Raw genomic sequence first — 25,616 nt, 5'->3', positions numbered from 1 at the left:
CAGGACAGCGATCACTCACCTCGGACTATACAAAGAGCTTCTGGATATCAGGACAGCGATCACTCACCTCGGACTATACAAAGAGCTTCTGGATATCAGGACAGCGATCACTCACCTCGGACTATACAAAGAGCTTCTGGATATCAGGACAGCGATCACTCACCTCGGACTATACAAAGAGCTTCTGGATATCAGGACAGCGATCACTCACCTCGGACTATTCAAAGAGCTTCTGGATATCAGGACAGCGATCACTCACCTCGGACTATACAAAGAGCTTCTGGATATCAGGACAGCGATCACTCACCTCGGACTATACAAAGAGCTTCTGGATATCAGGACAGCGATCACTCACCTCGGACTATACAAAGAGCTTCTGGATATCAGGACAGCGATCACTCACCTCGGACTATACAAAGAGCTTCTGGATATCAGGACAGCGATCACTCACCTCGGACTATACAAAGAGCTTCTGGATATCAGGACAGCGATCACTCACCTCGGACTATACAAAGAGCTTCTGGATATCAGGACAGCGATCACTCACCTCGGACTATACAAAGAGCTTCTGGATATCAGGACAGCAATCACTCACCTCGGACTATACAAAGATTTCTTCAACAACAACAACAACAACAGCAGCAAGCAGGACTCACACGATCTACTCCAAACACCCCACAGGGCAGACATCCCAATTATTTGCAAAAGGAAGCGACGCAGAGGAAGAAGAGCCAGATGCCTCGTCCGGACCCGCAGAAGACAACTAGGAAAGCTGCCGTTACCGTCGATATGACTCGCCAACGTGCAATCAGTGGGCAATAAACTAGACGAGGTAAGATCACGAATATCCTATCAACGGGACATCAAAAACTGTAATACCCTATGCTTCACGGAATCGTGGCTGAATAACGACATAGATATTCAGCTAACGGGATACACAGATGCCGGCACTAAGACCGCACTCAGTCAGCTGTATAAGGAAATAAGCAAACAGGAAACCACTCACCCAGAGGCGGCGCTCCTAGTGGCCGGAGACTTTAATGCAGGGAAACTTAAATCAGTTCTACCAAATCTCTATCAACTTGTTAAATGTGCAACCAGAGGGAAAGAAATTCTAGATCACCTGTACTCCACACACAGAGACGCGTACAAAGCTCTAACCTCGCCCTCCATTTGGTAAATCCGACCACAACTCTATCCTCCTGATTCCTGCTTACAAGCAAAAATTAAAGCAGGGAGAACCAGTGACTCGGTCTATTAAAAAAATGGTCAGATGAAGCAGATGCTAAACTACAGGACTGTTTTGCAATCACAGACTGGAACATGTTCCGGGATTCTTCCGATGACATTGAGGAATACACCACATCAGTCACTGGCTTTATCAATAAGTGCATTGAGGACGTCGTCCCCACAGTGACTGTACGTACATACCCCAACCAGAAGCCATGGATTACAGGCAACATTCTCACTGAGCTAAAGGGTAGAACTGCCGCTTTCAAGGTGCGGGACTCTAACCCGGAAGCTTAAAAGAAATCCTGCAATGCCCTGCGATGAACCATCAAACAGGAAAAGCGTCAATACAGGGCTAAGATTGAATCATACTACACCGGCTCCAACGCTTGACGGATATGGCAGGGCTTGCAAACTATTACAGACTACAAAGGGAAGCACAGCCGCGAGCTGCCCAGTGACACGAGCCTACCAGACGAGCTAAATCACTTCTATGCTCGCTTCGAGGCAAGCAACACTGAGGCATGCATGAGAGCATCAGCTGTTCCGGACGACTGTGTGATCACGCTCTCCGTAGCCGACGTGAGTAAGACCTTTAAACAGGTCAACAGACACAAGGCTGTGGGGCCAGATGCATTACCAGGACGTGTGCTCCGGGCATGTGCTGACCAACTGGCAGGTGTCTTCACTGACATTTTCAACATGTCCCTGATTGAGTCTGTATTACCAACATGCTTCAAGCAGACCACCATAGTCCCTGTGCCCAAGAACACAAAGGCAACCTGCCTAAATGACTACAGACCTGTAGCACACGTCCGTAGCCATGAAGTGCTTTGAAAGGTTGGTATTGGCTCACATCAACACCATTATTCCAGAAACCCTAGGACCCACTCCAATTTGCATACCACCCAAACAGATCCACAGATGATGCAATCTCTATTGCACTCCACACTGCCCTTTCCCACCTGGACTAAAGGAACACCTATGTGAGAATGCTGTTCATTGACTACAGCTCAGAGTTTAACACCATAGTACCCTCAAAGCTCATCACCAAGCTAATGATCCTGGGACTGAACACCTCCCTCTGCAACTGGATCCTGGACTTCCTGACAGGCCGCCCCCAGGTGGTGAGGGTAGGTAGCAACACATCTGCCACGCTGATCCTCAACACTGGAGCTCCCCAGTGGTGCGTGCTCAGTCCCCTCCTGTACTCTGTATGGTTTTTCCTAGCCACCGTGCTTCTACACCTGCATTGCTTGCTGTTTGGGGTTTTAGGCTGGGTTTCTGTACAGCACTTGGATATATCAGCTGATGTACGAAGGGCTATATAAATACATTTGATTAGATTAGATACTCCCTGTTCACCCATGACTGCATGGCCAGGCACGACTCCAACACCATCATTAAGTTTTCTGACGACACAACAGTGGTAGGCCTGATCACTGACAACGATGAGATAGCCTGTAGGGAGAAGGTCAGAGACCTGGCCGGGTGGTGCCAGAATAACACCCTATCCCTCAACGTAACCAAGACTAAGGAGATGATTGTGGACTACAGGAAAAGGAGCACCGAGCACGTGCCCATTCTCTACAACAAACTAGATTGGTCCAAACACACCAAGACAGTCGTGAAGAGGGCACGACAAAGCCTATTCCCCCTCAGGAAACTAAAAAGATTTGGCATGGTTCCTGAGATCCTCAAAAGCTTCTACTGCTGCAACATCGAGAGCATCCTGACCGGTTGCATCACTGCCATCCAGGACCTCTACACCAGGCGGTGTCAGAGGAAGGTCCTAAAAACTGGCAAAGACCCCATAGACTGTTCTCTCTACTACCGCATGGCAAGCGCTACTGGAGTGCAAAGTCTAGGACAAAAAGGCTTCTCAACAGTTTTTACCCCCAAGCCATAAGACTCCTGAACAGGTGGTTACCCAGACTATTTGCATTCTGTGCCTCCCCAACACCTCTTTTTACGCTTCTGCTACTCTCTGTTCATCATATATGCATAGTCACTTTAACCATACCTACACGTACATACTACCTCAATAAGCCTGACTAACAGGTGTCTGTATATAGCCTAGCTACCCTTTTTTCAAATGTCTTTTTACTGTGGTTTTATTTCTTTACTTACCTACACACACACACACACACATACTTTTTTTCTTCTTTTTTCGCACCATTGGTTAGAGCCTGTAAGTAAGCATTTCAGTGTAAGGTCTACACATGTTGTATTCGGCGTAGTGACAAATACATTTTGATTTGATTTGAGGTTTCCTCCAGGTGTGACGCTTGGCATTCAGGCCAAAGAGTTCAATCTTGGTTTCATCAGACCAGAGAATCTTGTTTTTCATGGTCTGAGATTCTTTAGGTGCCTTTTGGCAAACTCCAAGCTGGCTGTCATGTGCCTTTTACTGAGGACTGGCTTCCATCTGGCCACTCTACAATAAAGGACTGATTGGTGGAGGGCTGCAGAGATGGTTGTTCTTCTGGAAGGTTCTCCCATCTCCACAGAGGAACTCTAGTGCTCTGTCAGAGTGACCATCGGGTTCTTGGTCACCTCCCTGACCAAGGCCCTTCTCTCCTGATTGCTCAGTTTGGCCGGGCAGTCAGCTCTAGGAAGAGTCTTGGTGGTTCTAAACTTCTTCCATTTAAGAATGAATGAGGCCACTGTGTTCTTGGGGACCTTCAATGCTGCAGAAATTGATTGGTACCCTTCCCCAGATCTGTGCCTCGACACATTCCTGTCTTGGAGCTCAACTGTCAATTTCTTGGATCTCATGGCTTGGTTTTTGCTCTGACATGCACTGTCAACTGTGGGACCTTATATAGACAGCTGTGTGTCTTTCCAAATCATGTCCAGTCAATTGAATTTATTACAGGTGGACTCCATTCAAGTTGTAGAAACATCTCAAGGATGATCAATGTAAACAGGATGCACCTGAGCTCAATTTCGAGTCTCATAGCAAAGTGTCTGAATACTTATGTCTATAAGTTATTTCAGTTTTTTATTTGTAATACAACCTGTTTTCGCTTTGTCATTATGGGGAATTGTGTGTAGATTGCTGAACATTTGTATTTATTTAATCAATTCTAGAATAAGGCTGTAAAATATCAAAATGTGGAAAAAAGTGAACAGTCTGAATACGCCCCGAAGGCACTGTCGGTGGGTAGTGGATATAGGAGACTATAGGAGCATCTGCCACCGAGTGTGCATGCACCATCACCCAGTTTTCTTGATGAATGTTTTATGTGAAGATAAGCTGACTGATTAAAGTGTAACAGGAGCATATTCCGTGTTGTCAGCACTCAAACTTTTCCCCACTTCTCACACATCGGTTAGATCAGATGGTGTACGAATGCGGATTATTCCATGCTACATGCTGATCCTATTTGCTTTGCTTTGTGTGTGTCAGGCGAGGACTTCAGTCTGGACCCCTACAGTTGGGACTTTGTAGGGAAGAACCTGGTCTTCATGGCTGTTGAGGGCTTTGTCTATTTCATCATGAACATCCTGATCCAGTACCGCTTCTTTCTGGATCACTGGTAACCAACAGCTTCACTTCACATCTAATATACAAGTCTACATTGCTTTAGTACTTTAAAAGATCATCTAATTGGTGAAGCTAATTCATCTTTGTATGGTGTTTTTGAATCTGTTGGATCAGAATCGCACGACTCTGTTGACCATTACCAGTTGACTAGTACCAGTAACTCTATGCGTTATTGATTGTGAGAGCAGTCCAGAACAGCACTTCGCCACTTACCTTAAACCTCTGACCTCTTACCTGTAATAGGATCACAGATTGTAAGACGGATCCCATCATGGAGGAAGACGTGGATGTGGCCCAGGAGAGAGAACGCATCTATAATGGGGGAAGCAAGAATGACATCTTAAAGATTAGAGACCTCACCAAGGTATGCTAACTAACTAACTAACTAACTGACTGACCACTTAGGACTCCTGTGTTATGTGTTTCTTGATTATTGACTCAATAATTTGCAGTGTGAACAAGATCGTTATATCTTTCTCAATCTCTTTCTCTTCCTCTCTCTATTTATCTCTAACTACTCCCTCTCTCTCTCTCTCTCTCTCTCTCTCTCTCTTGCTCTCTCTATCTCTCTCTCTCTTGCTCTCTTTCTCTCCTCCCAGACATACATGGGGAAGACAAAGCCAGCTGTGGACAGGATCTGTGTGGGAGTGTCACCTGGGGAGGTCAGTACAGTACCACTCTATACTATAGACCTCTATATAAACTCAGCAAAAAAAGAAACGTCCTCTCACTGTCAACTGTGTTTATTTTCAGCAAACTTAACATGTGTAAATATTTATATGAACATAACAAGATTCAACAACTGAGATATAAACTGAACAAGTTCCACAGACATGTGACTTACAGAAATGGAATAATGTGACCCTGAACAAAGGGGCGGTCAAAATCAAAAGTAACAGTAACAGTCTGTATCTGGTGTGGCCACTAGCTGCATTAAGTACTGCAGTGCATCTCCTCCTCATGGACTGCACCAGATTTGCCAGTTCTTGCTGTGAGATGTTACCCCACTCTTCTACCATGGCACCTGCAAGTTCCAGGATATTTCTGGGGGGAATGGCCCTAGCTCTCACCCTCCGATCCAACAGGTCCCAGACATGCTCAATGGGATTGAGATCCAGGCTCTTCGCTGGCCATGGCAGAACACTGACATTCCTGTCTTGCAGGAAATCACTCACAGAACGAGCAGTATGGCTGGTGGCATTGTCATGCTGGAGGGTCATGTCAGGATGAACCTGCAGGAAAGGTACCACATGAGGGAGGAGGATATCTTCCCTGTAATGCACAGCGTAGAGATTGCTTGCAATGACAACATGCTTAGTTCGATGATGCTGTAACACAGCCCCAGACCATAACGGACCCTCCACCTCCAAATCGATCCCACTCCAGAGTACAGGCCTCGGTGTAACGCTCATTCCTTCAACACTCCTTCCTCCAACCATCACCCCTAGTGAGACAAAACTGCGACTCGTCAGTGAAGAGTACTTTTTGCCAGTCCTGTCTGGTCCAGCGACTGTGGGTTTGTGCCCATAGGTGACGTTGTTGCCGGTGATGTCTGGTGAGGACCTGCCTTACAACAGGCCTACAAGCCCTCAGTCCAGCCTCTCTCAGCCTATTGCGGACAGTCTGAGCACCGATGGAGGGATTCCTGGTGTAACTTGGCAGTTGTTGTTGTCATCCTATACCTTTCCCACAGGTGTGATGTTCGGGTGTACCGATCCTGTGCAGGTGTTGTTACACGTGGTCAGCCACTGCGAGGACAATTAGCTGTCCGTTCTGTCTCCCTGTAGCGCTGTCTTAGGTGTCTCACAGTACGGGCATTGCAATTCTTTGCCCTGGCCACATCTACAGTCCTCGTGCCTCCTTTCTGCATGCCTAAGGCAAATTCATGCAGATAAGCAGGGACCCTGGGCATCTTTCTTTTGGTGTTTGTCAGAGTCAGTAGAAAGGCCTCTTTAGTGTCCTATGTTTTCATAACTGTGACCTTAATTGCCTACCTTCTAGAAGTTGTTAGTGTCTTAACGACCGTTCCACAGGTGCATGTTCATTAATTGTTTATGGTTAATTGAACAAGCATGGGAAACAGTGTTTAAACCCTTTACAATGAAGATCTGTGAAGTTATTTGGATTTTAACAAATTATCTTTGAAAGACAGCATCCTGAAAATGTCTTTTTTTCTGAGTTTAGTACCACAGCTATACAGCACGGGAAGGTTACGTGTAGAGACCCAGTGATAAAATATTTTCTCATCATCCTTTTCTCCCCTCCTTCTCTCCCCAGTGCTTTGGGCTCCTGGGTGTGAACGGAGCAGGGAAGACCACCACCTTTAAAATGCTGACCGGAGACACTGATGTCAGCTCAGGAGAAGCCTCTGTCACTGGTCACAGGTACAGGGCATGGGGCATTGCCATATTGCCATATGCTTTCTGAATCACAGTTGGCATGATCAATGTGTTTACCGATGCTGTTGATATCATTAGTAAATAACAGTGGACCTAAAACAGAGCCCTGTGGCACACCAGAGCACAGCCCTATGCTTTTCACCTGTAATCGTACCTTTCTTCCCTGTCCCTGCAGCATCCTTACCAATATCCTGGACGTGCACCAGAACATGGGCTACTGCCCCCAGTTTGATGCCATAGATGATCTGCTGACTGGCAGAGAGCACCTCCATCTGTATGCCCGCCTCAGAGGGGTGCCTGAGTCCGAGATCAGCAAGGTGAGGCTGTGGTCAGAGGTCAGGGGTTAGGTTCTGAGTTTAGAGGCTAGGGTTAGGGTCAGGGTTAGAACAATGAACGTTTTTGAACTCAAATTAATAGCTATATCCACCTCCGTGTGTTAATGTATTTCACAAACCCATATGGTTATCTACCCTGGCCATGACCTCACTCTCCGAAGTTGTCTCAGGGAGAGTTGGGATATGCAAAAAAACAACATTTAATGTGTGAAATAGGACAAATATAAGCACCCACTAAATTATTATTGTTATTGTATTATTATTTATTTATTTAGCCAGGCAGAGGTGGCAATAATGTGTCCTTCTGCTGCCTCAGGTGGCAGACTGGGCAATTCAGAAGCTGGGTCTGGCTGACTATGCTGGCCACACAGCCGGGACCTACAGCGGCGGCAACAAGAGAAAACTATCCACGGCCATTGCCATGATCGGCTGTCCTCCTCTGGTCCTGCTGGTGAGCTTACCATTACTGGAGTCACCCATGGGCCTTCAGTTAGGGGGTTAAGGGGAAATCAGAAATGGTTCTGTATTCTGCTTGCTAGTGTGTATCTGAAGATGTTTCTATGTGTGTTACTATCCAGGACGAGCCCACGACAGGCATGGACCCCCACTCACGTCGTTTCCTGTGGAACTCCATAATGAGTGTAATCCAAGATGGCCGAGCAGTGGTCCTCACCTCACACAGTATGGAGGAGTGTGAGGCTCTGTGTACCCGTCTGGCTATTATGGTCAATGGCACCTTCCAGTGTCTTGGTACCATCCAGCACCTCAAATACAAGTAGGTTCTGTCTCTATTTACTTCAGATATAGTTACTACTGAAGAGTTTAGTGTGTAGATCTGAAACCTTACAACGTTAACGCTACTGCCTTAATGTTACAGTACAATTTCCCTGCTGTAATTCATGTACCTTCTTCATCTGTACCCAATTATCTACTATGAGTTTAACCAGCCCTGGATTGTATTTGACTGTGTGTTTTGTAGGTTTGGTGATGGTTACGTGGTCACTATGAAGATCCAGGCCTCCACACCAGGTTGTCCCCCAGACCTGAACCCAGCCGAGGCCTTCATGGAGAGCACCTTCCCTGGCTGTGTCCAGAGGGAGAAACACTACAACACTCTGCAGTATGAAATCGCCTCTTCCTCCCTGGCTAAGATCTTCCAGCTGGTCCTGGCCAACAAGGACCGCCTCAATATAGAGGACTACACCGTCTCCCAGACGACACTAGATCAGGTAAACACTCAGCTAGTCTTTCTCGCTCAACTTTATTATTGAAGGTCTAGCTAGCTAGACAGATACTTTGAGTATGGCTCATGAGATAATTACTAAACAGAGATGAATGGACAGTAGCCAGGAAATATATTGTATGTTCTATATTGATTGAAGTTTAGTAAGAAACACCTAAGAAATCTGTGGACTTAGGGGTAAAAAAACAACAACAACCAAAATACCAATACTTGCACCCTCCATTGTTAGTATTTGATGCAACAAATACAGTACCTCTCAATAGTTGCATCTATTGATAAGCAAAGTAATTATAGTTGGAATTGAAACCATCGTATTCTGACATCGTTTCTCAAGTTGTACGGCCATGTGTTAAATAGACTTCTGCGTCACCCACATTCTTACACGTCAGCCATCTTCTATCCAGTGTCATTTTTCCTCATGCCGTCTTGCAGGACTTCAAAGGATAATAGGCTGACTTTTTGGATCTTCATTCTGTGAAATTCTGTGAATGTAAGATGTTTATTCTTTGGTATGTGTATCCCCCCAGGTATCGTGTTCTTTTCTCATTTTTATCCAAGGTTAATAAGCGTCCATTTTGGTTCTTGACTGTGTTTATTCCCTGGTGTATCTCTCTCCTCTCACCAGGTGTTTGTGAACTTTGCCAAGCAGCAGTCAGGAGAGGACGACGGCATGGTGCTGCACCCGAGGGCCGCTGGGGCACGGAGAAAAGAAATCAAGGTCACACCCCTAAGTTGTCTGGGGAAATGAACCGTCCCTCCCCACACGCACAGACACACACACATGCACGTTTGTGCGTAAACACTCGCACACACCCACACACATGCACGCGTAAACACACACACACACGCGCGCGTTTGTGCGTAAACACTCGCACACACCCACACAAATGCACGCATAAACACACACATACACACACACACGCACACACACACACACACACCAGAAACTAGTTGGTGACACTACTGGTGACTGGTGAGAGACTAGTTGGGGACACTACTGGTGACTGGTGAGAGACTAGTTGGGGACACTACTGGTGACTGGTGAGAGACTAGTTGGTGACACTACTGGTGACTGGTGAGAGACTAGTTGGTGACACTACTGGTGACTGGTGAGAGACTAGTTGGTGACACTACTGGTGACTGGTGAGAGACTAGTTGGGGACACTACTGGTGACTGGTGAGAGACTAGTTGGGGACACTACTGGTGACTGGTGAGAGACTAGTTGGGGACACTACTGGTGACTGGTGAGAGACTAGTTGGGGACACTACTGGTGACTGGTGAGAGACTAGTTGGTGACACTACTGGTGACTGGTGAGAGACTAGTTGGTGACACTACTGGTGACTGGTGAGAGACTAGTTGGTGACACTACTGGTGACTGGTGAGAGACTAGTTGGGGACACTACTGGTGACTGGTGAGAGACTAGTAGGGGACACTACTGGTGACTGGTGAGAGACTAGTTGGGGACACTACTGGTGACTGGTGAGAGACTAGTAGGGGACACTACTGGTGACTGGTGAGAGACTAGTTGGGGACACTACTGGTGACTGGTGAGAGACTAGTTGGGGACACTACTGGTGACTGGTGAGAGACTAGTTGGTGACACTACTGGTGACTGGTGAGAGACTAGTTGGGGACACTACTGGTGACTGGTGAGAGACTAGTTGGGGACACTACTGGTGACTGGTGAGAGACTAGTTGGTGACACTACTGGTGACTGGTGAGAGACTGATTGAAAGAAGAAACTTATTCCCAGCAGTTGCAGCGCTACATTTCTGCAAGAAAATTGTAACATTGAACTGTTACCAAAAGCAAAGCCTGTATCCGCTTCATATGCTCGTATACTGCCAAGGAAGATGATCCGTTTTGTTTGGCCTTTGTTTTTTTTAAATGAAAATCTACTAGTGCAATATAGAATTTGACTGTAAAAATACATTTGCTGTTATTGAATTCATATTGAAATTATGATCTGATTTTGTAAGCCTATATGTACTGTTCAAACATTGCGCTTCCTTGTGTGTATGCAATTTTTAAGTTCTATGTTAATGGCAGATAAATGATTAGTTTGCAAATCAGAGATTATTTTTACAACAAAAAAATAAATATATATATATATATATAAATGGTCTCTGCAATAATAATAATTTCCAATAAATATTTTCTGTAAACACTGATTGATTCTTTGTGAAATATGCATGACTCTCCTTTTAGATACATTGACACGATAGAGGACTTATCTTTGAAATGATCAAAATTATTTATTTGATATTTACACTTTGTATACAAAACGAGTTTGGCTATAATTTGTACAGTATGTAAACAGTACCTGTTGCATCTAGTAACACCTGAGAATTTGACAGATCGTAGTTATCTTGAACGATATATAAAGTAATACATTACTGAATTATCCTCAACTGTCTGACAAAGGTAAAAGCATCAGGTTGTTCGTTACATTCAAACATGTACAGCTTCATTGTAGAGGGGGAGATAATCAGCTTGCAAACTTAGACATCTCCTAGTTCTGTGTTCCATCTCCTGGTTCTGTGTTCCATCTCCTAGTTCTGTGTTCCATCTCCTGGTTCTAGAACTCAGCTTTCCCTACTGAAAATAGCCCCGTTACACTTCAGTCATAATAAAGACTTCCTTAGCAGGTATATCATATCAAGTTACACACACACACACACATTTCCTCTAGGAAATGCACAATAACTTATTACTAAATAATATGGTAGATTATATAGAACTTCAATCATATATTCATAACTTCATAGTTTTCAGATGATTGCCACTCTGTAGACTAAGAATGCCAACAATTGTCGGAACATTCAGTAGCTGCACTGTACATGATCAGTAACAGGACTAATACCAATAACTCCTTAATATGGCTGTGTTTCAATGATTGAACTAAACATTATCAAAGCAGAAATGATCATTAGTTGTTCATCAACAGTATTGTTGAGATGAGACAATCCTTTCTGTCAATTCACTATTATATATTCATTAAAAGTTCATCCACACGTCAACAATACTCCATGTCTATGAATCTTTAACACGGTTGGTTTCCTCCTCTTTCTAAGACAATGGCATAGTCTATCCTTGCATAGTGGTTGTTGAAAAGATAACAGACCATTGCCATGGCGATAGATGAAGGAGCAGTGGTTCTTCTTGCTTTGTGAGAAACACAGTAACCCACTAATCATCACAACCTTTCAAGCAGGCTGAAGACCCCAATGCTCCAGTCCGAATGGTAAACCTTTGTAGCGTGGTCAGAGGAGGAGCGGGATGATTGGCATGCGCAGGTGAGGGTAGTCCTTAAACTCCCTGGAGTAGGTTTTATGCTTCCCTTTGGCCCAGATGGTCATCTGGATGAAAGCTAAGAAGGTGAACAAGGCCACTGTGGAGAGATGGAAAAAATAATAGTGCGTGTATTGTACCTTAGTGGCAACAAAGTGCAACACACAAACGAGTTGTGTATATAAAATGCCTGGGTGAGTAAAATGGCCAACATATTAATTAGATACTAGAAAACAAGAAAATGTTTAAAATATGATATGAATCAACTGACCTGGTAGACACTGGGTCATGACAGAGAAACTCGCCCAGGCTCCTACCTAAATATAAGAAATACAGATATTTTGTTACTCCATTGATATTCCATATTATTAACAGACGTGTGTGACTCTTCCCGACTAGCAAACATTGAGCATTCCATAAACCTCCGCTATATAGTCAGAACACATTGTCATAGGGCTCCCAAGTGGTGCAGCGGTCTAAGGCACTGCATCTCAGTGCTAGAGGCGTCACTACAGACCCTGGTTCGATACCAGGCTTTATCACAACCGGCTGTGATTGGGACTCCCATAGGGCGGCGCACAATTTTCCCAGCATCGTCCACGTTTGGCATAGTCTATCCTTGCATAGGGGTAGGCCGTCATTGTAAATAAGAATTTGTTCTTAACTGAATTGCCTAGTTAAATAAAACATATCCTTCAGCCTTACCTCGTAGGTATAATTGGGGCAGGACACGAAGAAGAACAGCCATGTGAATGGGTTCTTCGTCGGGTGAGGGAACCTTCTGCACTTGGGCCCACCATCTGCCTTGAGGTTATTTAGGGCCACGTGAATGGAGAAATTCCCTAACTCACAGAGCTACAGTCAAAACACAAACACATATCGGGTTCACACACGTCCAAGTCATCTGTAATAATGATGTCTCATGTTTATGACCTCATTGGGTGTCTGTCAGCAATACATACCACAAATATGGCCAGTGCATAGTTCACTTGCATATCCCCATACGCTGTGGAGAGATATAAGCCAGTGGTTAGTTTAGATGTTTTGGTGAGCCCACAATAATTCCTATTATTGTGATGTGGTGTACCTATTTATGGAGTACAGGAGGGACTCCTGTCTTGAGTGGCATTGAGTGGAGGCATTGAGTGGTAAGTCTGAATGATAGAGGACTTACATGGTGGTGTATACAGTGGATGGTTGATGTAGAAGGCTAACCATGCTGAGAAGGCCCAGTAATATACACAGTTCTGACAGAAAGGGAGGGAAAAACACCAGTAAAGATACTGTCAGATTGGCAGTTAAAGTCATCATTGTAAAATATTTCAATGGCAAGTCTATGAGAGAATTATACTGTTGCAGTTGTATAAGAAGCCTTTGATAGGACAATGACAGAACATCACTGTATGTTTTGTATTGTGAACTTGAGGAGCAGTAGTTGTTAATGACAATGTACTGTAAAGTACATGACCCTAATGTAAAGGCAGCACTGTGAAGTATGATAGTAGTACTGTAAAAATACATGCCTCTAATGTAAAGGAGCACTGTAAAGTATGATAGTAGTACTATAAAGTGCATGACTCTAATGTAAAGGCAGCACTGTAAAGTATGATAGTAGTACTGTACAAATACATGCCTCTAATGTAAAGGAGCACTGTAAAGTATGATAGTAGCACTATAAAATGAATGGCCTTAAAGTAAAGTAGCTCAAGTCAAAGTGAAACAGTGTTCTGGAGTATGTGGTCCATACCCTGACTATAGTCCTGAGAGGCATGGTACCATGGGAGAACCGGTGCACAAAGATAGCCTCAATCAACCTCTTGATGTAGTGGCAGGTGTGACAGGCACAGGCTAGTCTGAAGGAGAGAAGAGAGAAAGAGAGAGAGAAAGACAAAGAGAAGATAGGAAGGAAGATCGTCAGGTGGGGAGAGAGAGAAAGGTAAGGATAAGAGAGGCGGAGGGGGGATGGAGGCAAAGAAAGAGAAAGACAGACAAGTGTTGGATTTGGATGTTAGCTAAAACTGATCAGTATATTACTGGGAGTGTTAGTGACTGACTTACGTGACCACTGAGTAGGGGCTGGAGGTGAACACATCCTGGTGTGAGTAGATGTACGGAGCTCGGAAATAGAACAGGAGGTAGATAAACAGAGGACCAAGGTACTCCGCTAAAAACACCTGCCAATAGAAGAAAAGGGTTAAGATGTCCAAGATGTCATTACACACGTCAAATCAACATGAGACTTGAAAGACGAGGCTCATGTCAAATATCAAAGTTAATAAGAGTTTGATGGGGGACTGCAGTTTGAATCTTTAGTATGTCACAGCCTCTTACCATTGTCCACCCGACCTGTGGACCCAGGTCCTTAAAATATATGGTTGCTGTGGTCCCAACTGGTAGGTTTTGTAATACATCGTCATCCCTCAGTGATTTTCCTTCTGAAAAAACATTATAAACAAGACCTTGTGAAAATAAACTGCAGAGATTGGTTGCCCTGCTCCTTTTCTCACAGAGCAAGGACTTCATTTGCCATGTAAAATGTATTGGATTCTAAGAATATTTCTCTATTAGAACCAAGTCATTGTTCATGTTCTCTTGTCCTACAAGCTCAGCTAGGTGACCTTACTCCTAACCTGTTACATGGAAGAATAATTGAATGTAATTTTAGTGTAAGCTCAACAGGGCAGATATTGACCCATTTAGCTACAGTGTTTTCTGCTAAATGAGATTGTATAACGGTAGACCTTTGCTCTTCAGTAATGAGCTACAGTGGGAAGAAAAAGTATGTGAACTCTTTAGAGTTACCTGGATTTCTGCATAAATTGGTCATAAAATTGTATCTGATCTTCATCTAAGTCACAACAATAGACAAACACAGTCTGCTTAAACTAATAACACTAATAACATGTCTTTATTGAACACACCATGTGAACATTCAGTGCAGTTTGGAAAAAGTATGTGAACCCTTGGATTTAATAACAGGTTGACCCTCCTTTGGCAGCAATAACCTCAACCAAACGTTTTCTGTAGTTGCAGATCAGACCTGCACAACGGTCAGGAGGCACTTTGGACCATTCCTCTTTACAATACTGTTTCAGTTCCACAATATTCTTGGGATGTCTGGTGTGAACCACTCTCTTGAGGTCATGCCACAACATCTCAATCGGGTTGAGGTCAGGACTGATTTTGTCTTCTGTTCAAGCCATTCTGTTGTTGATTTACTTCTCTATTTTGGGTTATTGTCCTGTTGCATCACCTAACTTCTGTTGAGCTTCAATTGGATGGACAGATAGCCTTACATTCTCCTGCAAAATGTCTTGATACATTTGTGAATTCATTCTTCCAGGCCCTGAGGCAGCAAAGCAGTCCCGAACCATGATGCTCCCTCCACCATAGATGTCACGCTTGTTCAAAGGAGAGGACCAAGGTGCAGCTTGGTGAGCGTACATTTTCTTTATTTTAAATCAAAATGATGCCAAACAAAACACTAAACACTAAACACTACAAAAACAAACCGTGAAGCTCAAAAGCAAAGTGCTCTAAACAGAGTCAACCTCCCACAAACACAGGTGGGAAAAAAGGGCGCCTAAGTATGGTTCCCAATCAGAGAAAACGATAGACAGCTGTCCCTGATTGAGAACTATACCCGGCCAAACACAAAGAAATAGAAAACATAGAACACAAAACATAAAATGCCCACTCCAACTCATGCCCTGACCAAACCAAAATAGAGACATAAGCAGGATCTCTAAGGTCCCCCCCCCTCCCCAAAGGTGCGGACTCCGGCCACAAAACCTGAACCTATAGGGGAGGGTCTGGGTGGGCACCTATCCGCGGTGGCGGCTCTGGTGCGGGACGTGGACCCCGCTCCCTTGCCGCCGACCCTGGACTGGGGACCCTCGCAGTGGGCCCCGGACAGGAGGGCGACTCTGGCAGCTCCGGGCTGGAGGGCGACTCTGGCAGCTCCGGGCTCACCAGGCTGGGGAGACATACAGGGGACCTGGCTCTGGGAGCAGGCACAGGACTCACCAGGCTGGGGAGACATACAGGAGGCCTCTTCCTTGGCCGAGGCACCGGATACACTGGGCCGTGGAGGCGCACTGGCAGTCTCGAGCGCCGAGCTGGCCCCACCCGTTCTGGCTGGATGCCAGCTTCCACCCGGCACCGAGCACACCGGCCTGTGAACGCTCCGCCTCGACACCATTAATATCACCCCATAGCACGGGGCCTGACCAGTCCCAAGCTCGCCACGGTAAGCAAAAAAAACGTTTTTGGGGCTGCCTCTCACGCTTCCTTGCCAGCCGTCTTCAGACGTGCAGCAATGTTTTATTTGGACAGCAGTGGCTTCTTCCGTGGTGTCCTCCCATGAACACCATTCTTGTTTAGTGTTTGACGTATTGTCGACTCGTCAACAGAGATGTTAGCATCTTCCAGAGATTTCTGTAAGTCTTTAGCTGACACTAGGATTCTTCTTAACCTTATTGAGCATTCTGCGCTGTGCTCTTCCAGTCAACTTTGCAGGACGGCCACTCCTAGGGAGAGTAGCAACAGTGCTGAAATTTAAAATGAGTAGCAAACTCAAATTTTGTGAGTGTTTTTTATGGGGCAGGGCAGCTCTAACCAGCATCTCCTATCTCGTCTCATTGATTGGATTCCAGGTTAGCTGACTCCTGACTCCAATTAGCTTTTGGAGATGTCATTAGTCTAGGAGTTAACATACTTTTTCCAACCTACACTGTGAATGTTTAAATTATGTATTCAATATAGAAAAGAAAAATACAATAATTTACATGTTATTAGTTTAAGCATACTGGGTTTGTCTATTGTTGTGACTTAGATGAAGATCAGATACAATTTTATGTAATTCCAAAGGGTTCACATACTTTTTCTTGCCACTGTATATTAAGAGTGTACATGCTTGTTTTACAACCTAGTGATCTCATGTGGACATCAGGGAATTTTTATTTTACTTTTATCTAACTAGGCAAGTCAGTTAAGATCAAATTCTAATTTACAATGACAGCCTACTCCAGCCAATTGTGCACCACCCAATCATAGCCAGATGTGAGACAGCCTGGATTTGAACCAGGTACTATAGTAACACTCTTGCACTGAGATGCAGTGCCTTAGACCGCTGCGCCACTCAGGAGCCCAAATCCTTTATTAGATGTTTAGCTTTTGTTTCAGCTTTTAACTTTGTAGATTGTATTGTATTAAATATCCAATTCAATGAAATCTTTAAAAACAAATGCGGATGTAAAACTGAGTAACTCAACACTCTGCTGTAGTTTAGATTGATAGTACTAGTAATCTAAGCACATACAGTATTCACTTACTGGGGTCGAGCTTGAGGTCCTGTCTGGCTGGATACAACTGTTGATCTGAGACACACACACACACGCGCGCGCAAACACACACACACACACACACACACAGTTTAATTTGACTGCAGGCCTAGTAGTAAGTAATCAGAATGGAGTAGACTTCAGCTGTAGTGTTCTCATTGCCTCTGACAGTTCCAGGCTCAATAGACATAGCATCTAGTCAGTCTGGCTACACACATGGAATATATAAATTCTAGACTAGATTATAAATCAACAAACACATACATGACTTATGAAAAAGACTCTTGATTTCTCCTATTGTAGCATGGGGCTCCACCTGGAAATAGAGACCAAATATCAGTGATATGAGTATAAGTAACACCAACATATTAAAATGCTTCCATGATAAGCTAGATGTTCAAGCTCCTGCCATTTGTACTGTAATTCATGCACTTGTTATAGACTTCTGAATGTCCTGAATGTTTTGTCAGGACTGGCTCCAGGTCATCTACAAGTCCATGCTAGGTAAAGCTCCGCCTTATCTCAGTTCACTGGTCACGATGGCAACACCCATCCGTAGCACGCGCTCCAGCAGGTGTATCTCACTGATCATCCCTAAAGCCAACACCTCATTTGGCCGCCTTTCGTTCCAGTTCTCTGCTGCCTGTGACTGGAACGAATTGCAAAAATCGCTGAAGTTGGAGACTTTTATCTCCCTCACCAACTTCAAACATCTGCTATCTGAGCAGCTAACCGATCGCTGCAGCTGTACATAGTCTATCGGTAAATAGCCCACCCAATTTACCTACCTCATCCCCATACTGTTTATATTTATTTACTTTTCTGCTTTTTTGCACACCAATATCTCTACCTGTACATGACCATCTGATCATTTATCACTCCAGTGTTAATCTGCAAAATTGTAATTATTCGCCTACCTCCTCATGCCTTTTGCACACAATGTATATAGACTCTTTTTTTTCTACTGTGTACATGTTAATTGTTTACTCCATGTGTAACTCTGTGTTGTCTGTTCACACTGCTATGCTTTATCTTGGCCAGGCCGCAGTTGCAAATGAGAACTTGTTCTCAACTAGCCTACCTGGTTAAATAAAGGTGAAATAAAAAAAATAAAAAAACAAAAACCTACCTTATCTAGAAAACAAAGCTGTTGCCTGGTCCTGCCATCCAGAACCTCCACCTGTGGGAAAGAAAACCCAGTGTGTGACATCAAACAGTATACAGTAGCTAGTAAGCAGCATGTACAACTTCTGGACATTACACAATAACTACAGGAGGACTGGCGCATCAACAAGTTCAGTATAATTGTCAGTAAATCAGGAGGTGTCAGTGTGATAATCTGTTGATAGCATCGAGACCTCTCTCCGCTGACTCATCAACACTTCCCAGAAGTAACACCCTGACCTTAGTCAGCCTCACTCTCAAGAAGCAGAAAACGAAGACAAAGAAAAAGGTGAAGAAGAAGGTTCAACGCAGCTTTCTTAGTGGCTTCTTCAAGTAACACACAGCCTATGCCAGGCTTCTGTCTCTCTTAGCGTGGGTATTCAATCATACCTTCACCATTGTCATGGAAAGCCACGGAGATCACGCTTTCAGGCTCGATTTGTCCAAATTGAAGTTGAGAGGACAGCTTGCATCTAATTCTTCATCCAGTCAAACTGCCTTTGAGTCAACATCTTACCAACTGTCCCCTGACACCACCAGATAGCTCCACTCAAGACAATATTGATAATCTCACCCAGGAGCACCCTTCAGTCACAGCATGGCCACCTATATTGTGACATGACCTTCATAAACCAAACGTGTAGGTCGAAAAGAGAATCCTTCCTTTTTAAGATGGGCGACTTTACGAACTAGTCCAAGTCAAGAAGGATGCGTCGGGTCTGGCAGAGGTTGCAGTGGAAGCAGATCTTTTTAATCTAAATTAGCCTTTGTCAGGTGGTGATCTACCGTATATGCACAGAGAGGCCCGTCGGCAGGCAGCTGCAATCTGCCCTGAAAGCACTCGGTGCTCCATCCATAGTGTGGAGCTCAGCAGAGCTGTCGTATCTGAATTGCTCTTTTACTGGATAGTGTAATAACCCTCTAATGGATACCTAAAGATTTGCTGAATGCACAGCTAAAGAAATGAACAGAGAGAGGGGGAGAGAGAGAACGAGTGAGAGGGGGGAGGGGTGGAGAGAGCGAGAGGTCCACCAAGGATGGACAAAGAGTCGATTACATCCTCACCCCTGCTTGCCTGTGATGTAATGTTTTGATGTTATGATGTACAATTGCATCAGAGAGTTATCATAACTGCATTACAGGGGTGTTTGTTTGTCCTGCTAATGGTGTGCGAGGAGTGTCAGGGGTGTCATCAGCGTGGTGTCGTGTAAAACACTTTGTACTCAGTGTCGTGGTGCCCTTGTCAATCCAATTATCATAGATGTCTCTCCCCTCTCAGGGGGACACAAGGCTCTGCCGATGGAGGACGGAGAGAGAGAGCGAGAGAGTGAGAGAGAGAGAGAGAGAAAGAGAGAGCTAGAAAGAGCGCGAGAGAGAGCGAGAGAGAGACAGAGTGAGCTACAAGGAGAGAGTGGGCACATGCTAGAGTGAGAGAGAGGGAGAGAGTGCGCACGTGCTAGAGTGAGAGAGAGGGAGAGAGTGTGCACGTGCTAGAGTGAGAGAGAGGGAGAGAGTGCGCAAGTGCGCAAGTGCTAGAGTGAGAGAGAGGGAGAGAGTGCGCAAGTGCTAGAGTGAGAGAGAGGGAGAGAGTGCGCAAGTGCTAGAGTGCAAAAGTCCTGCTAGTGTCAAACCAGAGAGCTGCGAGAAAGAGAAGCCAGTAAATGTAAAAGTCCTGTAATTGCTGATCTACAACCTACACAGAATAGTTGTAATGTAAAACCATATCATAACTGACCATAAGGGAATGACAATTCAATTGAAGGCAACAGTAAATGGCGTAGCACATAGGTGTATTCACTTGGCATTGCCTACTCCAGGCCGCTCACGCAGAGATACTAAATGATTGAGATGTCTATTCTCTCTTTAAAAGCTGTCAGGCCCCTCCCCTGGCCAGACAATGACTGTTGTTGTAAATCAGCTCTTTTTTCAATCAGGAGCAGTTGATTTCTGTGCTCTCCCTATTGACAGCCTGCCTTAAATCTGCCCTAGCCTCCACTCCAGCTGCTGTAAATACACTAGTAATGATGAGTGATGGACAAGGCCTTCCCAGCAACACACTCTAAGTAATGGCTGACAGATCCACTGATGTCTCTGAGTGCTGGAGCTAGTGTTTTAGCTAAAGATGCTTTAGGGTTCTAGCTAAAACACCGGGACTGATGAATGAATTTACATTTTAGTCATTTACAGACACTCTTATCCAGAGCAACTAGGGTTAAGTGCTTTGTTCAAGGACACATCAACAGATGTTTAATCTATTCAGCTCAAGGATTTGAACCAGTGACCTGTTAGTTTCTGGCCTACGCTCTTACCTGACCCCCAGGTCAGGTAGCCTAATATATTTCTGTGTCAAATCGTCTATTGGCGCATTAACCATGTTTCCATTAAAATATTTTTATGCACGTGAAGTACCTATCGTAAAAATAACTTGCGACCGGCCTGATGGAAACAGCAAATTGTCATTGAACTTCCTAAATATCGATAAAACAAAAAACATTTGACGGATGGACAATTTTTTGTTGGTTAAATCATTCGATAAATGGCAGTGGAAACAATTGTTTGCATAATTATTGAAAAAATAACTCTCATGTCACAGTAGATTTGCAGTCACGTGATGCCTTGTTGTGTGGTCCTCCAATTACTAGTTGGAAAAGCAGGCAGTTTATTAGGCTTACAGAGGAAATAAGTTATAACGAACGTCACAGGGTGGTGAAAGTGCATGTTGATGATCTTGATGCACTTTCCAGTAAATATTGATTTCTTAATATGCTAGTGACATAATGACTGGTGCTTGGCTGACAATTGGCAACTAAAAATGATCTGACTCTTAACCATAATGTCATCATGTAGCCTACCCGGAGCTTTTAGCTCCCAACTGGGCACACACTGGTTGAATCAAAGTTTCAATGAAATGGCGTTGAACCAACGATGAATAGACGTTGAATTTACGTCTGTCCCCAGTGGGTAGAGAGCATGTGCCAAGACCAGAGTGGGCACATTAAATGGTTTTGGCACATATTTAGCTGTTTATTGCATTACTTTTTTTGTGCCAAAACCTTAGGCAGGGAAATGGGATGGAAAACCAAGAACTTCTGTTTTTTATTCGGCAAATGAAAAGTTATATGACAAAGTGCTTTTTATGCGCACTACGTTATTACACACAGGTTTTGATGGAAGAAGCCAGTTTGATCGAAAACAACGCTACCGTTAAAATGTACACATTTTCTTGTGCGAGTATTTGAAAATGTTTCAAGAAATAGATGGAAACGTAGCTATTGTTAAACAAATGCAATATACATTACAGTGATCCTTCCGATGTTCCGCTGCACCATATAAAGAAAGAACAAGTATTAATACATAATATCAGTAGATATGTTTAACCAAACAATAATCCCTAAACTAAAATAAGTAAATAAAATAGATGCATTGAAGTAAATGAAACAAAAAAAGCATCAGGAAATATTAGCATAGCTAATGCTAATATTAACCTATCAGCACAACACTTACATGACATAAGCAAAGTATAGATTCACTAATGCTAGTCTGCTGTCTTGGGGTTGCCTTTCACCATTGTGGTCTTTACTTAATAATTATCTAACGAGACGGATACTTGAAGGTGCTGGAGCTGGTGTTTTTACTAAAGATGTTTTAGTGTTCTAGCTAAAACACTGGGAGTAATGAATGAATGAATGAATTCCTTCATTTACTTAGCAAAAAAATGTGTGTCAAATTGCCTATTGGCATTGTTAACCAAATATATAATATAATTACAGTTCTTCCGATGTTCCGCTGCACCGCGTAAATGAAGAAAAAAGATCAATACATAATTACAGTAGATACAGTTAATAACCAAACAATTACCCTCAAACTAAAATAAGTACATAAAAGTTATTCATCATACAGGTGCCAGGTGATAAATATAAGTAAATTAAACAGAAGAGACATCTAAAAATATTAGCATGGCTAAAGCTAATATTAGCCTGTTATTACTAATGACATAAATAAGTACCAAGTAAACTAATGCTAGTTTGCTATCTTTGAGTTGCCTTTCACCCCGTGTTCTTTATTTTAATTAATATCTTACGAGACGGATACTTGAGGTTTCTCTCCCTCATGTTGTTTATCTCTAGACTAGACCACAGCACCGGGAATGTGTGTTAATTTAGCATGTGGCTTCCCTGTAACTCTGACTAGCTCTGAGAACATGCCGGTGGGAGGCTATAAATCAGGCGGCTGACAGACCTGTTGCTCTAGTACTCAATTACACATGCGCTTTATTTATGATTAGACCACAGAGAGAGAACTAGCTAGCCTTGCAGACATGCTAATAGAGTTAGCCCAGCTAGCATGGCAGCAGCAATATGCTGTAACACCAAGTCAATGAATGCTAAAGCTAATGACAAGGCAAGGCCGTTGGAGGAAACTGAACAGTTTCACAGAGCCATAATGGGGATTCACAGAGTTATAATGAGACCAAAGACCAAGGAGGATTTGTCAGAATATTAAAGTCAGACTGCTGTGCTGTCCATTTTATTGCAAAGATTGTCACAATTAGAATAAGAAAAGGCTGTCAAGTGTGATATAAGATTATCCAAAAAGCTAAATGTGAGAAACGTCTATTTTTACCCAGACAGATCAACAATTTGTCAGAATTATTGCAATGAAATACAATTAGACACAATTCAAGTGAAAATCAATGCAGCAATGCTAACTAGCAGTGCAGGGAAGTTTCTCAAGTGTAGTCACTCATCTACACACTTTTCTATAATTGACCACCATCACTCTGTTTGGACTGACGTGACCCAGTATCATTCTAATGGTCAAGACCTTTCTTGACCCACTTCTTGACTCAGACTTCCGTTCTTCTTCATTAGCGTTGACATAAATAATGTTTCATTCGACTGAGGCATCTTATAAGAGGTTTCAAACTTCTGTGTGTTTGACACACAACAAATACAATAACAGTCCTATTATGCATATCACAGACCTACTGTAGTCATGATAATGGAAATGAATATTCAACTTTATAAACGTAACTTTTTCCACATGCAACCACATGTCAAAAATGTGTTTAAAACGCATCACTTAAAATAGGATTTTAAACTGTTGTGGACGCCTATATGTTCAAGTATACATTCAAACACCAGTCTTACCTCAAAGAAGGTGGTTCTGCTCATATTGTAGGTTTATACAGTATGTCCTTATCCTATGTTCCTTAGTACAAGTGCCCCTCACACCTAACACACTCAGAAGGAGCAGCTCCTTCCCTTCCCGTGACAATCCCAGCACTGACCCCCTCCTCTCCCTCCTTCACTCCTTCCCTCCCTCCCTCCATCTCTCTTTCTCTCACTCCCTGCCCTCACTGCTCATCTGTTCATCTGAGAGTAGCACCACAGACACTCCAGAAACACAACACCCTCAATTTCTCTCCCTCGTCCCTCTCTTCTACTCGATGCCAGGGAATTTGGGGAAGCCCTTGGCAGGGTCCAGGCTGACAAAGATAGAAAAAGTATTCGCCAAGTTATGGTTAGGAATGTATCTGGGCTGCAAATTACTGCTGCTTGGCCAGCTGTGAGAAAAAAGAGAGAGAGGGGGGGGGGGGGGGGGGGGGGGCAGGCAGGCAGACAGACACACATGGTGCATAGAGAGGAACCCTGCCGAATCCTACAGGAACAGTGACGACTCCTTCCACCACAGCACCCTTGATGCCGCCTGCCTAAGGAGAGAGTTATGGTGTAGCTAGCCCCCCTGTGCCCCTTTATGTTCATCTGTGTCAGCAGAAGATAATCCCAGTGGACCAGAAGGAAACCTGGCATTGGATGGATGTACTCGGCCACTTGTTCCTACATTGACTAAGCAGCACATTTAACATATTATTCTATTCTTCTTGTGCATAATTTTCTGGAAGGACATAATCTCCCAGCTCTCTAATTGAATATCGTTGGGATATAAATAGATAGCCATTATAAAAACCCAGCACAGTAAATTATGTGAACTCTTGCACTGTGCATGCCTGTTTCAACCCACAACCTATTGTTCCCACTAAACCGCAGTGTCTGCCAACGAATCAATTACAAGAGCAATATTTCTGTGTCTAACCAATTGGAGCAGTGTTCTGATAGCAGGTCTCTGAGATACTAATACTCTGTGTTTCCCCATTCTCGGGTTCCCTCTTTATATTAAGGGGTTCTTGCGCAACACCAGGGTTGACCGACCGGCCATGCGGGCCCCTTCTTCGAGGCGTTTATGGCTTCACATGCTTTCCCATGCTTTAGGTTTCAGTCCTCTTCGTCTCCTCTCTCTCGCTGTGGTTTCTCCTCCAGTCCACCACAGCATACCAGTTATTATTAGGCAGTGGGTTGGAGTGCATGCTTGGCTAGAGGGGGGTTTCTTCTGTATGTCTTGTTAGCAGCCTCTATGCCAGGGCCAACCAAATGCATGAAATGCCAACAGACAAGTGGTGATCAGGGTCCTAATGTCATGTGCTTAGGATGTAGTTCTCATAGTAACCAACTCTGTAGCTGTGTTATTTACGATGTTATGAAGTTATGGTATGAAGCTTTAACATTTTGATAATTCAATCTAAAATATGCCTGTGTAGGTTAGGGGGAAAGCTGTTTTGAAGATCTCTGTCTGTCTGTCTGTCTGTCTGTCTGTCTGTCTGTCTGTCTGTCTGTCTGTCTGTCTGTCTGTCTGTCTGTCTGTCTGTCTGTCTGTCTGTCTGTCTGTCTGTCTGTCTGTCTGTCTGTCTGTCTGTCTGTCTGTCCGTCTGTCCGTCTGTCCGTCTGTCCGTCTGTCCGTCCGTCCGTCCGTCCGTCTCTCTCTCTCTCTCTCTCTCTCTCTCTCTCTCTCTTTCTTTCTATCTCTCTCTCTCCTCTCTCTCTCTCTCTCTCTCTCTCTCTCTCTCTCTCTCTCTCTCTCTCTCTCTTTCTATCTCTGCCTCTCTCTCCCTCTCTCTCTCTCTCCCTCTCTCTCTCTCCTCTCTCTCCCCCCTCTCTCTCTCTCTCTCTCTCTCTCTCTATCACTCTCTCTCTATCACTCTCTCTCTATCACTCTCTCTC

The 25,616-nt window shown here is 44.0% G+C and overlaps 2 protein-coding genes across 4 annotated transcripts in view; one reads left to right on the top strand and one right to left on the bottom strand.

Moving 5' to 3' along the window:
• The window catches only part of abca4b (ATP-binding cassette, sub-family A (ABC1), member 4b), a 53,042-nt gene extending 42,110 nt beyond the window's left edge, over window positions 1-10,932 (top strand). For both annotated transcript variants that reach the window (XM_029649638.2, XM_029649637.2), the window contains 9 exons: window positions 4,643-4,772; window positions 5,024-5,144; window positions 5,380-5,442; window positions 7,058-7,164; window positions 7,355-7,496; window positions 7,831-7,965; window positions 8,093-8,289; window positions 8,494-8,743; window positions 9,383-10,932. In XM_029649638.2, coding sequence (XP_029505498.1) covers window positions 4,643-4,772; window positions 5,024-5,144; window positions 5,380-5,442; window positions 7,058-7,164; window positions 7,355-7,496; window positions 7,831-7,965; window positions 8,093-8,289; window positions 8,494-8,743; window positions 9,383-9,505 — 1,268 coding nt within the window. In that variant the 3' untranslated portion in view covers window positions 9,506-10,932. The remainder of the gene's footprint in view (window positions 1-4,642; window positions 4,773-5,023; window positions 5,145-5,379; window positions 5,443-7,057; window positions 7,165-7,354; window positions 7,497-7,830; window positions 7,966-8,092; window positions 8,290-8,493; window positions 8,744-9,382) is intronic.
• A 65-nt stretch (window positions 10,933-10,997) lies between these two features.
• tecrl2a (trans-2,3-enoyl-CoA reductase-like 2a) lies at window positions 10,998-23,842 on the bottom strand. Of its 2 annotated transcripts, XM_029649639.2 has the most exons (12): window positions 23,709-23,842; window positions 18,524-18,574; window positions 17,659-17,710; window positions 17,386-17,430; window positions 14,384-14,487; window positions 14,111-14,226; window positions 13,800-13,905; window positions 13,227-13,299; window positions 13,015-13,058; window positions 12,758-12,907; window positions 12,324-12,369; window positions 10,998-12,152 (listed from the first exon to the last, which is right to left on the bottom strand). In XM_029649639.2, exons 1-12 carry the CDS (start codon window positions 23,730-23,732, stop codon window positions 12,025-12,027), a joined length of 939 nt encoding a protein of 312 aa, XP_029505499.1. In that variant the 5' UTR covers window positions 23,733-23,842; the 3' UTR covers window positions 10,998-12,024. The 2 variants fall into 2 exon arrangements, with proteins under 2 accessions (XP_029505499.1, XP_064863802.1); XM_065007730.1 differs by lacking the exon at window positions 23,709-23,842 and having other exon boundaries at window positions 18,524-18,682.
• Between the last annotated feature and the right edge of the window lie 1,774 nt (window positions 23,843-25,616).

This window comes from Oncorhynchus nerka, linkage group LG22 (assembly GCF_034236695.1).
Source record: "Oncorhynchus nerka isolate Pitt River linkage group LG22, Oner_Uvic_2.0, whole genome shotgun sequence".
NCBI lineage: Eukaryota > Metazoa > Chordata > Actinopteri > Salmoniformes > Salmonidae > Oncorhynchus > Oncorhynchus nerka.
This window is presented reverse-complemented; position numbering and strand designations above follow the sequence as displayed.

Excerpts from the sequence above, each read along its gene's own strand:
- tecrl2a (XM_065007730.1), bottom strand. The coding sequence starts at position 18,682 with ATGCGCCAGTCCTCCTGTAGTTATTGTGTAATGTCCAGAAGTTGTACA. Across the intron at positions 17,431-17,658 it reads GAGTCTTTTTCATAAGTCAT|ATCAACAGTTGTATCCAGCC; the intron begins GTATGTGTTTGT and ends TGTGTGTCTCAG. Across the intron at positions 12,153-12,323 it reads CATGACCCAGTGTCTACCAG|TGGCCTTGTTCACCTTCTTA; the intron begins GTCAGTTGATTC and ends ATCTCTCCACAG.